This window comes from Mus caroli, unplaced genomic scaffold (genome assembly GCF_978045245.1).
Source record: "Mus caroli unplaced genomic scaffold, Mus_caroli_1 scaffold_4, whole genome shotgun sequence".
Lineage (NCBI taxonomy): Eukaryota > Metazoa > Chordata > Mammalia > Rodentia > Muridae > Mus > Mus caroli.
Window position 1 is genome coordinate 50794018 of NW_028227259.1, and position 13732 is coordinate 50807749.

The 13732-nt window shown below is 36.3% G+C and overlaps 1 protein-coding gene across 4 annotated transcripts in view; it reads left to right on the forward strand.

Moving 5' to 3' along the window:
* Nucleotides 1-13732, forward strand: part of Slit2 (slit guidance ligand 2) — a 334272-nt gene that overhangs the window by 276730 nt on the left and 43810 nt on the right. For all 4 annotated transcript variants that reach the window (XM_085836687.1, XM_021161791.3, XM_021161793.3 and 1 more), the window contains 3 exons: nt 6091-6215; nt 6340-6437; nt 8816-8955. In XM_085836687.1, the coding sequence (XP_085692813.1) occupies nt 6091-6215; nt 6340-6437; nt 8816-8955 (363 nt within the window). The remainder of the gene's footprint in view (nt 1-6090; nt 6216-6339; nt 6438-8815; nt 8956-13732) is intronic.

Genomic DNA, 13732 nt, shown 5'->3' on the forward strand with positions numbered 1-13732 from the left:
ACAGTTGACATGGCTGAGGAGATAGTTGGTCAAGTGGTTGCCTTGAAAGAACAAAGACTCAGGTTTAATCTCCAGAATACACAAAACAAACAAAGCAGAGAGTGGTGGCACTTGGTTATAATTCCTAGAACTGGTAAAATAGCTTCCCAAAGCTCATTGGTTCTCTAGCCTAGTATACTTGGCAAATTCCAAACTAGTGAGAGACCCTTTCAAAAGAAAAGAGGTAGAGAACTGGAGAAAATACGTCACTAAATTCTACAGTATATCCATGATCAATGCTTGCTGCAAGAAACATGAGTACCACAGTTTGAATCCTAAGTGTTGGATTACAAGTCAGACATGGTGGTACATATACAGAACTGCAGCTTTGTCTGAGTGGAGGGAGGAAGATCCCTGGAACGCACCAGTCAGCTAATCTAGATGAATCAGAGAACTTTGGGTTCAGTGAGAGACCCTGTCTCAAAAACTACACACAGAGGGATTAAGGACAACCAGTGTTGGACTCTGCCCTCCAAAGGCATGTGTATACACATTAATTTATGTGCATCAGTATATCACATGCATAATCATACACAAACACACACAGAGAAGGAAGGCTGAAGAATGACAACTATGATTGTAGTCTGGCCTTCACACTGGCCTTCACACACTTGCATTCTATACAGTTGTCTCCACTTCTCAATTTTGCACACACACACTTTACAAAGATGAAATGACTGGGAATATACACGTCACACTGCCTTACACAGAAAACCCACCCTGTATAGCTATGTAGTTAATGGTGTTACTCTAATACATCGCCACAATACAATCAGATAACACCTACAAACTGGAATAATTTTTTTTTCAAAAAAGTAAATCTAGAGCGACTAGCTAATTTTAACAGAAACAAAAGCAAGATTCTGCATAGTACAGTGCATTGCTCTTTAATAGTACAATAACAATGGTGTTTAGTTGTTTGGGGAACGCTCGCTCTATCCTGAGCACTTTATCTTCCCATGATTTCTACATAGAAACATACATACATACATACATACATACATACATACATACATACATACATACATAGAACTGTGTACTTCCCACTCGAGATACTAAAATATTGTAATTATAGTGATTGACTCAGAATAAAGGAGCCAAAGATGGAACTATGAATCTCTGACGTCAGAACTCACTACCATTTTGCTTTGAAGGCATGGTAGAAAAAAATTTACATGACCATTGATATCAATAAGCTTACAACCTTCTGACAGAAGTATCCTGACAAACTCAAAGTCAAGAAGCCCCCTCCAGTGAGGTTTGTTTGGCTGAAGGCAATGTATTCTGGTCTATTATTGGAACAATCCACTCAGGGAAGTCTCAGGAGTGCTGTTCTGTGAGCATTCATGCTTTCGGAGCTTGCAAGCAGAAAAATGATTGAGACTTAAATATTTTATAATTTGACATTTTCATATTTTAACTTAACTCCCCTGCTTTTTATGCCAGTGTAAAAAGTTTTTATTTTACTCATGAAAGTCTGCTAAGTACAACCTCTCATTTTAAGACTTATCAATATGTAATCAAATTACAACAGGGAAACAAGTCATCTTTATTAAAGACATGTGTGTGGTTTTATATGTAAATGTAATGTTTCTGTATTATCCTGTGTAGCTGACTTTAGTTAAAACATGTATTTTCTATTTTCATTGTAATGAGATGAAGTAGGTGCTCATAACATGTTTAGCTAGCAGCCAGGTAAGAGCATTCTTCAGTGAGGAAAAGGTGACTCAGGATCAGGAGCTGTCCTTGTAACCATGTGCATCTTCTCTTTAACACTGGCTTAAACAAGCATTCTTTAATCATAAAAAGAGAGTTTTTGCCTTTTCTGTTTCCTTAAACATCCTCTGTAAAGTTGGTGGTATACAGAGAGCAAGAGTTAGCTGTGTGCACAGCTAAATATCCCACTTCTTCTATTTGACAGATATTCAATAGCCTCTCAGATTACCGAACAGTGAGCGTTCAATTGGAAATGCATGGTATCTTCTTTTATCCATTTAACAAACATTATTGGACATGGAGTTCAAACAAACGATAAAGTAGTGTTGCAACATGTTAATGAGCTAATAAATGATAACTAAACATCTACTTTCTTGAGTTATGTTATTACATAGTTAATTCTAAAATAATACAGAATATGAGTGACAGAGATAGGTATAAGATGGAAATATGTAACTGGGTCAATCAATGATAGAATTGTAATGGTACCAGAAGGTTCTCAAGAGGTGTTTGCAAGTGGCCATGGGGCCTCGGACTAGGACATTGCAAAAAAGGACAAGCTGAAATAGGCAGCTGTTTCACAGTCAAAAGTTCAAAACAGATGGGGAAACTAGAAAACCACAAAATTACTTTATCAAGACCTCGTGGTACAGACTAATAACCCCATTTACTCAGGATGCTGAGGTAAGGAGATCTCAACCATGCTGGAGCTACTTACACAAAGAGTGAAACCCTTTCTCCAGAAGAAAAATAAATGTCAAAACAAAACTAAGGCTATTATTGCTAAGTTGGCTGCAGAGCCCTAGTTTGAGTCCCCAGTAATCAGGAGTGTGAGGGAGAGGATGGAGAAAGGAAGAGGAAGAAGGAGAGGCGGGGGGATAGGAGTAGGAGGAGGGAGACACGGAAAACAAGAGAAAGGAGGAGGATTATGTCCATTACATCTTTATGTCTCTCTATATAAGACCTCAAACATTAAGTAATTCTAGGAACTTTTTCAATCTTAAAATATTCACACTGTACTAAATAACCTAGTGTGTTGCAGTCTCTCCCCTACTTCTATATATTAATGATCCTGTCCATTTTAGAATTGTTGGGGAGAATATAACATATCTCCATAATGACATTGAAATAGTAGTGGTTTCTTGCAGGAGACTCACATTTTCCTTTGGGGAGAACTGTTGTGCTGCTTGAGTGAGGCCTCTGGCTTTATGCTTCACAGTTGTGACTTAATACTAGCTTTATTCATGAACCAAGGTAAAGATGATTAAATAATTTAGGCTAAGCAAGCAGCAATGAGAAATTTACTGACTAGATCAGTTTTGAAGCATTATTCAAACTCAATCCAAACATTTCATATTTTCAGATATCATATCACTAATGTTATAGCTATAACATTGAAATAACTTTAGTACAGTGGAGTTTTAATTTTTCATCACAGAAATAAATGTGGATTTATATAAATTGTTATCTGCTTTTTAAAAAATTTTACATGATTTTTTTTATTGTCTATCATTAGTTGCCATTTTCATTCCTGAGTCAAAAGTATGAGTCCAATGACTTCTGTCCCACTGAATCCAGCAAAATCATTTTATTTGTTCTTATAAGTTCTCATCTAAGTCAAAGGTGGCCATTGTTACTTCTTTGATATTTTCTTTTGCTCTTTCTTCCTATCTTTTTCTGGTACTGCTTTCTCTCTTAACAGTCTGCACTTCAGTTCTTAGTCTTACTAAACTCCCAATAGATTTCCATCAATGACCACAAATAACTGACCATGAATTGAATTTTCTCTGGAATTCAGGATGCTATCTCGATTGGCTTTATAAAAGTTCTCCTGTAACAGCTTGCACCACGTTGAAATGGGATTTATATGGCATGCTTATCATTGCCTGTATTCTTTTTTTTCTCTAATTGACACATGCACAGCTCTACTGCTGAACAGAAAGGTTCGAAGAAACTCAGGCGTTTCATTTGGATTGGATGATCCGATGCCTCGCACCTCACACAAAGTAGATACCCATAAATATTTGATGAATAAGGGATGTTGATAAATACACCTTTGATAATATTGCTTGAGGAATTCTGTAATAACACATATAACACAAACGCTTGGTTTTAAACAAGATCTACTTTCAGTCCAGTTGCCTAGTATCACAAATCACCCATGAGCTTCTGGAGTTGTTTTTTGTGTGCTTTGGACATGAGTTTGTTATTGGACTAGTGTTTCCAAAGGATTAGAGAATAAAGGCAGATTCTGGAATATAGTTAGAACTGTTTTTTTGTCTTATGCTTTTGGTAATAAATCAAAGTGAGACAGAATCCTCAGGGATAGGAACTCTGGGTTAAGCACATAGCTAGTGGTTGGAGTCATGTAAGCAGCTCTGCCTTCAAACTTCAAAGTATTCACCATCTAGCAGTCCATCTCTTAAAACCTGTAGCAGAGACAGAGTGCTAACAAAAGTGTCTTCTCATTTTTAGTTTGAATTCTTAAGATAAACATATCTCTGCTCATTTAACTAATACTGTATTATTTTCTTAGTCATCTTTAATTTCAAATCAACCCAGTTAGCATACACTCAACTCCTTCATTTCCTTGATACTAGTAAGTATCTGTCTCCATGAGGTGAAAGGTCTTTCTTTCTTTGTGGTACACATCTCATGGGGGCTAATTTGTTTTCAGAAAACATCTCTCAGAACCTGTTAGTTTCAAATACAAGAAATTGAAGGATGTAGTTGCCTTTCAAGGAGAGAGACAGAGACGAAGAGAAACACAAAGAGACACAAAGACACAGACACAAAGACAGACAAAGAGAGACACAGAGACACAGATACAGAGACAGAAAACAAATCTCACTGTAGCTTACCATTGTTTCTATTATTCCATGGTCTACAACAGATTCACAAATCAGACTTGTGCTTTTTAAAAACGTGAACTCATTAGCACACTATGATTAATCTAAAGAGTAATTAACCTTTTATCTCCACCTCTATTCTTCATGGTCACTGTAATAGTAACTACCCTGAGACAGGATAAAGCAGTAATTCCCTGTGAATTAGAAATATCCAGAGAGGTACTTAGAGAGTGCACTGGACAGAAAATGAATTCTAAATTGTTGTCAAATAAAAGATGATATGACTTAAAATACTTAAATGTAGGTAGAAAAATGAATAGAAATGATCAAGGTGCTACCCTTAAGAAGTAGTTCTTAAGGGTAGGAATGTAGAGAGAAGCAAAGTTGGTGAAATTGGGTAGCTATTAAAGGTGCTATGAAAGCTGCCAATGGAGAAAACCAGTCAACAGTCCTTTCTAACTGCGATGCCAAGGAACCAAACAATGCCCAACAAGGCAAGATATCCCAGAAGGTGAAATAGTGATACTTATATTCTGGGGGTAACCAATAGCTACCCAACTGAATTTAAACCCCATGCAATATTGGGAAATTCATGCGCGGCACAGTAAATTTAACCAACTTCCTATGGTTGGTGAAGTAATGAAACCTAGAGGGGAACAAATTATTGCCATTTTCCAAGATCAGTGTAATCTTTAATTACATTCTAAGTAGCTATTCTTATATCTACATGTAAGCGTGGCTCTCATCCCCCATCACAGAAGCTTCTCTTTACGACAACTGGAGAGCATTCCCAAAAGTCACAACTAGGCAAAATACAGAGATCCGTAGCTTGGGTAGTAAGTGTGAATAGTAGAAAATTTCTGAGGATGCTATGTGTTAATCTGACTTTTTACTGATCAAGAGGTTTCTTTAAAGTGTGTTACAAAACAGGAAACTGAGAGGCTCATTTAAGTAGCATCTTATTGCTAGAGAAGACAGGTTGGAAATACGACCTGGCACATTCTGCACTAATGAACTAAATGGCTCAAAATGGCACAAAGGAGACTATCACAAAGGCCACGTTTTTCTGGATTTTGTCACGTTCATAAAACAGCACTGAAATTTTGTGCTATGCATTTCCATTGAGCCAGCTGAGGCTGGGTATGAGTCATGGTCATGGATAGTATCCAGAAATACTAGATAGTTTATAAAGGGTTTCAGATCCTAGACTGATGTCAATTTCAGCTTCTTGCTACCTAAGCTACCACACCAGAGTCTTACTGTCTGTCAATCAGAAATCTCAGTCTTCACAGTTAGAAGCCTTCCTTTGGGATTCCTGGGCATGATTGAATGATACTGATTACTAGTCCCATCAGAGAAGAATCACGTGAAGATTAATGACAAATAATTTTCCACAAATCTTTCTGTTATATTAGGGAACATAAATGAATTAGATGATGCACAAAGAGAAAGCACCGCTTTCTTATATCTTACTGTTGATTTGTAGGTCCCGTGGATATCACTATTCAAGCCAAGTGTAATCCCTGCTTATCAAATCCATGTAAAAATGATGGCACCTGTAACAATGACCCCGTTGATTTTTATCGATGTACCTGCCCATATGGATTCAAGGTAAGTAGAGACCATAGTGGGAAGACATTACTTCCTATGGTATTTCTTCTCTCTATGGTATATGTTCTTTCTCTGGGGGCTTGTTTGACTTGAACTAACATTAACATGGGCATTTCTTCTCTAGGGTCAGGACTGTGATGTCCCCATTCATGCGTGTATCAGTAATCCATGTAAACATGGAGGAACTTGTCACTTAAAGGAAGGAGAGAATGATGGATTCTGGTAAGTATCCTGGCTGTGAGGTCCTTTGTCTGATGTACCGTAACAAGATTAACTAAACAAGTGGGCATGATCTTTTTTTTCAAGAGTTTTAGTGTACAGACTACATGTATTGATTGATCCATGAAAGAAATAGCACAATATGAAAACTTACCAAAGACACTACAGGGCTCTCAGTTCATAGAAGTACAAAGCTTTAAAATCTTGGAAGAATACATGTTACAATAAATCAAGTCAGATTATGGCAACACAAGATATCGGCTCATTCAGCGCATTAATAGCCAGCTAGTCTACTTATACAAATCATACATTTATTATTTATTATTATTAACTCCCCTCTACCGCCCCCCAGAAAGGAGAAGCCTTTCCAAGGACATCTACCAAACATGGCGTATCAAGCTACAATAAGACTAAGCATATACCATCACATCAAGACCGGACAATGCAACCCAATAGGAGGAAAAGAGTCCCACAGTTAGGCCGAAGGGTCAGCAACAGCCCCTGCTCTCACTATTAGGACTCCCACAAGAACACCAAGCTACTCAGCCATAACATAGATTTAGAAGACATATTCAGACCCCTACGGGCCCCCTTATCTCCACAAGTTCCCATGAGACCGAGTCAGTTGATTCTGTGGGTTGTGTTCTCAAAATAAATTCTTTATTAATCACACTAATAAATTTACATAAGAACAATAATCTACTACTGAACTTGTTAGAAAATTTACTTTTAGAAGAAATATACTCTATTTCTTTTATAAAATTGTCTCTAATTTATGTATGCCTCACTCAAATATTATTTTGATATCTACTCTAAATGAAGTATACAATGCATTTCCAGTGAAAATTGCATTTAATGAGACAAATGAAATGTTCAGTTTTTATTATTTAAAGCTTATTCTTAGACAATCACATATGCACATAACGCACCTGGCAGACTCTCTGAGACCAACGTCTTGTGTTTTTATCCCATCCCTATCAAAGCCAACTCCTCCTAACAAGTTCCTCTCACAGATTCCTGTCTTTTTTGATAGTAGAAAATGTTCGTATTATATAACTGCAATAAGTATATTTTATATTTACTTATTGCAAACTTTAAGTATATCACAACTAGAATTATAGATGATATGATTTTAGAAGTCAGATTCATGCTTTTGTGTTCACATGTGTGTTTGTGTGTGTCTGTGTGTGGGAATGTGCATCTGAAGGTAGATAGCCCACAAGGGCAGAAGTGTTGGATTTTTTTATAGTTAGAGTTATAGGTGCTTATGAACTGCCTGATGTGGGGACTAGAAATAAAATCTGGGTCATCCAGAAGAGCAGTATGTGCTCTGAACCACTGAACACAAGATCTGTGAGTAATTGGGTCAAACAAAATCCCAGCATGAATTGGAAAGAGGCTCATGAAGTCCACCTGTAGCTGAAGTGTTGTTGGCTATTGGTGGCTGCTGGCAGAGCAAGAGTCAGTTTCCTCCGGCTTGTAGCCCTTGAGAGGCTGCCCATATTTCAGTAGGTAGCCCGACGCCCATGCACATGAAGATGACACTAAGTGGATTCTGTGGGTCATAATAAGAAGTTGTTAGGAAAAAGTGATGAGTTATAATGGAGGTATTTAAATGAAGGCAGAGGGAACAGATTCAGTCAAAGCATGCTATATTCACCTAGGAAATTCTCAGACAATAAACAATTAGAAAATCAGAACCAATCTTCATTATTTTTTTTTAAATGTGTATTATACTCAATTTGAGAAGAGCATATCTAGGGGGAAGTAAAGGAAATTTTGATCTTTGAATTTTAAATTTTTGGGATTAATCGACTTTTAAGATCCTGGAGCCTTTCACTATCTTGTATTTTGTTGTGGGAAATATTTAAAAACATAAATATAAAAATAAAAAAATAAAAGGGACCAGCAGGCTTCCCCAGCTACCACCTGCACCCAGCAGACCACATGGCTCCAGCCAGGTGATCTCCAGTCAGTGGTCTCTCTGGGCCAGAGCTCCCGAGTCCCTTGGCGGATTGTTGCCACGCCTGCCCCACACAATGACCATCTTGGCCTCTTCCTCTTTCTCTCCAGACACTCTCTGACCTCTGTAACTCTTAGCACTGTCTCCCTTTTCCCTGTCCAATCACAGGCCTCCTGTTGCCCTACTATTTAGTGTGATTGGACAGGGAAAATCCTGTCACATTGACCCTCATAAAATTTTCTTCTTAAATATTCTCTGGTTTGTTAGCTAGTACCTTAAATTGCTGCTTACAGTATATAATTTCAAAGGATTTAAAAAATCAATTTCATGTAGTTAAATGTTTTGTAATTGTTGTATTTATTCTATTTAAAACTATTTAGACCACAACAGTTTCTTGCCGTTCTTTCCCTATGTTCAGGTGTACTTGTGCTGATGGGTTTGAAGGAGAAAACTGTGAAGTCAATATTGATGATTGTGAAGATAATGATTGTGAAAATAATTCTACATGCGTTGATGGAATTAACAACTACACATGTCTTTGCCCACCGGAATACACAGGTATGAAGAAGAGGAAATGTGTCATCAATCGGGGTATCAATTTGAGAGCATCATCACACTATTATGTTTATTTACCAAGCCATTCTTTTTCAATAATTGGGAGATTTAATTGTAATAACTGATACACATAGTTTTTGTTTATCCCAGCAAGTAAAAGATGCAGCACACTTGGTTTAATGAACCGTTCTTATAAGTTCATGATCTGTAGAAGAATAAAAAAGGATACTGACCTGCTGGAACTTTTGAACCCATAATTCAATTACATTTTTATTCAGACTACTTTCCCTCTACAGACTATCTTGCCAGTGTATATTTGTGCATTTCTTTATATAGCCAAAACACAATTCAGCATCTGAGTGCATAATGTCCATACTTTCTTTTAGTAGTGAAAGTTGCCTATAGGAAGCTCTGTCCTTCAATTTGGGCTCCATCAGGAAGATGAGCTTTGGAAAGTTTTATGAATAAGACTATTATGTTTTTACCAATGCTTTGTCTCTGGTTGATAAACCTGATCAGACTACTCAAAATGATAACTTTTTGTTCTTAGTTTTGATCAATTTTCTGTAAAGTCAGTATCAAGTTTCTGCCTTGTCTATTTTGAAAGAATAGCTTCTCTGTTGGTTTGTGTGGCTGTGCCTAAGAAATGTCATAGTCAGCTTTCTTGTTAACCTAGCATGCGAAGGAGACAGAGAGGATAATAGTACTCTAAATACTAACACACAACTAGATTCTATCATTATTTCTGAAGCTGCAATTTGCATTTTACTTGGCATTTTCATTTGTTATATGTATGTTCATATAATAAAACACTTAATAATTTAGGATAGTGAAATAATTACATAGTTAAATAAGATTAATGTTTTTAATCATAAAATGCAACCTTTTCTATACAATCAACTTTCCAAGAGTTCTGAAGGAATAATCTTTAAAGATTGTTATGGAAGATACAAAACTTTGCATTACACTAAATGTCTGTTTTTATAGGAAAGTATATTTTATTGTGGGAAAAATGCAACATAGTGTGACGAGGTTATGTTTGGACAATCTAGATGTGTTTAGATGTTTCTAAAGTTGCTTTTTCCATGGAGTCTTACAAGTAAAGCACTAGATATAGACACAGATGAATAGGCGGGTAAGTAAGAAAATAAATAGATGATAGGTATGTAGATAGATGACTGGTAGATCGATAGACACATAAACATGGAAAATTGTAGATTCATACATACATAGATATCATGCTAAGAGTCAGAATTTGATCATTTATTGTTTTTTCATTAACAAAATATAACAAGTGTATTTGAACACACCACGGGCAGACAGATATTAGTTGTTACACAGGTTTGCATACACATCTCTGTCATCTCTATCACATATCAGATATCTTCCACTAGCTTGTAGTCATAGATTTAAATCCTTTATACAAAGCCTGAAAATCTAAGATCTATTGGACCAGATATTTATATGCCTGTACGAAGGTTAGTATTTAAATAAGAAAGTTTCTTAGTCATCCCTAAGATATAGATGCTGTCTATCTCCACCACTGTTCAGGTGATAGAAAAGGCTTAAGAACCCACATATTTTTTGAGACTTTGGTAAGCCACTTTATTTGATTCTACCAGAGAAGTTGGGATCCCAAGCATTGCAAGACTATTAAAGTTCTCTATGTTGTTCTGGGTACAGAAACCAGGAGTCTATATACTCTTTCTGGTTTAACAAAGGCAAGATAAGAGGTCACATGTTTGTTAAGGTCCTTGTATGTCTTTCTGTGATAATTTGCATAGCATTGCAACACATCCAACTCAGTTTGGAGCATGTCCTGCTGCATTGGCTTTCAATTTCCTACTTTTTATTCTGATGAGTCATAACAATTTTTGACTGTTTCTCTTACCTGCTCCACTTCAGTTCCAAACTCTTGTGTGCCCTCCTACAGAACTCAGTTCCATGTTCCCTCCTCTGAGAGTTGGATGCAACCCCCCTTCTCCAACTATGTCAAGTTTCATTCTTTTCACTCTATTTTAAGAATTCAAAACTTAACAAAACCCATTGTTTGACAAAATGTGGCATTCATAAACGTTGTCATGAAGGACCCTACCCTGACTCTGTCATAAACCACCTGGCTCTGAAGATGAACCCAAACACCATTACTCTTTTTACTTGTAGCTATTACAGATGTTGCTTTGCCTTAATTTGGGCAAAGGCTCAAGAAAAATATTGATCTGCAGACTGCTTAAGGCATAGAGCGGAGAGATGCTACCTTTATTACATTGGACTGAGTCCCCTGGGTTAAAAAGGATTTGAAAACTTGGCAATAGAGAAGATACCTAAATGGGATGAATTCATAAATCATCTCTTAACTGTAGACTTTTGTGCACATTTGAAGGGAGTGCAGTTATAAAATGTCAAACTAGCATCTGCAGATTCTGAGATTGGAGGCATATAGGTGACCTTTGCTGACAGGGAAGCATAAGTCTGATTCTAGAATTCTGTGTCCTGTTTAATCCCCTTCTGCAGTTACAGAGGAATTATCTTATAATGGGACTTTGTTGTTTCAAATTTAACATGGAATCTGATTAATGAGCATGAGTTCAGAGAACAGAAAGCCAGCTAAAGTCACAGAATATAATAATGTTGCCTTTGTTTTAAAATCATCTAAGCTGTCGGTTGCTTTTTTTTCCTTTGATTTTTTTTCTTTAGCCTGTACCTCAAATGCATACCATGAGAACATGAATTCTATTTGATGGTAGCAAATAAAACTTCACTAGGAAAGCTTGTGAATCATCATGGTAACCATACTTCCGTTTAACGTCTCTATCGAGACGTACGGTTGTCAATGGAGAAAATTCAGAGACCTGAAGAGAATCAGACAAGGAAATCAGCACATAACAAGTATCCTAGAAATCTGAGCTAGAAATACTTAAAACAGGATGAATGCTTGAAATACATTCAGAAGTTACAGTGGCATAGTTAAATCCCGAGCAAGCAAACATCACACGGAGTGAATGATGTAGTCCCTGTTCCTTCCTGTTAACAAAACAAAGGACTGATAACATAAACTGGATGACTCAATAGTGTTTTTCTGTTATCTAAACTTTCCTGGGCCCACACACACCCTTTAATAGTCAGATATATTTAGATTCTCTACATATTAGTATTCTCTACATATTAGCTCTGCTTCTCCCCCAGACGGAGATGCTTCTCTGCCAGTATTATTCAGGAAAGGTTAAAGTTTTAAAATTTAGTTTCCCGTGATTCTATATTAAAATCAGTATTTGAATGGGGAAATACGGATTTAGTGATATTAATTTTTGAAAATAATTCTATATTTTTAAGTTAGTTTCAGAGATTTGGGAACTTGATTTGTTTACTATTTTCTTAATTATTAATGTATAGTTTTCATAAAAACAAAACATTTCTCATAGGAAAATTTTCAAGGAATTCCTTGAAAATGTATAAACAAAATGACTACATTATTGAAAGCACGTAAATATTTTCTTAGATAATGTTAGATTTGGAGCTGATCTTGGAAAAATAATTTTGCAATAATAATTATTGGGTTGGGTTATGTGTGTTTTCAATAACTACACCCTCTCAGGGCCACATAGAAGTATGAATGCTTTCAAGCCTTCCTATTAAAATATTTATTCAGCACAATGGCAGTGTCCATAGTAGCTGAGTTTGTATATTCACAGAGTCTATCTTATGAAATTTATAAAGAACTCTTTAACTTTCCCATTTGGCTCTGGGTCCCTATGCCAATGTCCCCTGCACACCTAACTAGAATAAAGAGGCAAGTGTCAGTCACCTGGTTTAGATGCCAATCTCTGGCTCCCCTGGGATGGCTTTTTCTTTTGCCCTGTTCTTCTACCTGTTTGTGTGTTTAGCCAGCTGTAGGTAAGAAGTGTCAGCCTGGCTTCAGTTTGCTCTCTCACACTGGCTTTTCTGTTGTTAATGCTGCGCGTTGGCTTCCTGTGTGCTACCCTTACATTGCAATGTAAAAAGTCTTTTGTCTCTTCTGTCTTTGTCGCTGCCAGCTGCTAATCTGAATGAGGTGGAAAAAGGTTAGTTGCTCTTTTTAAAGTCTATTATGGTTTTCACTTCAGTTCTCCTCTGTCTTTTAAAACTACTAGACTTTACAGGGTATGCTGGGTAAAGATGCTGACAAGGGATGAAGTCAGTGAGTGCTGGGTCAAATCATTCCTATAGATCCTTGATATACGTACACCTGCATGAAACACTATAAAATGCTTCATTGAAATTCACTTCATCAATTTATAGAAGACTGTGCTAGTGTTCTGAGTGAGAAAAGTATATGTCTAAAATTAAAAACATATTTTCTTTTTCCTACTCGTCTATATGTTTTAGATTTTTAAAGGTATCATGAGAATATATTATATATTGAAAAATGTAGGCCCTTTAACACAACATATATACTATACTTTGTAAAAGCATTGAAAGTAGGGAAGAGTTTTTCATAAGCTTAAGTCCATATCTTTGCTACTACATCCTGTAAAAAAAAATCTAAAAATATATATAGTACTTGAAATATTTTATACCATATGAATGGGGCTGCATTTCAATGATAAGTGACTTACCTAGCATGTATAAGACCCTGTTTCTAACTTCACCACTGCAGAAATTGTATACGTAAACATAAATTATATATATGTATATATGCATATATATTTCTAATATACATGTAAACAATGTGCTGACATGTGTTTCTTTGACTTGTGTATAAATAATGTATTATATATGAAATAACTTACCATATAAATAT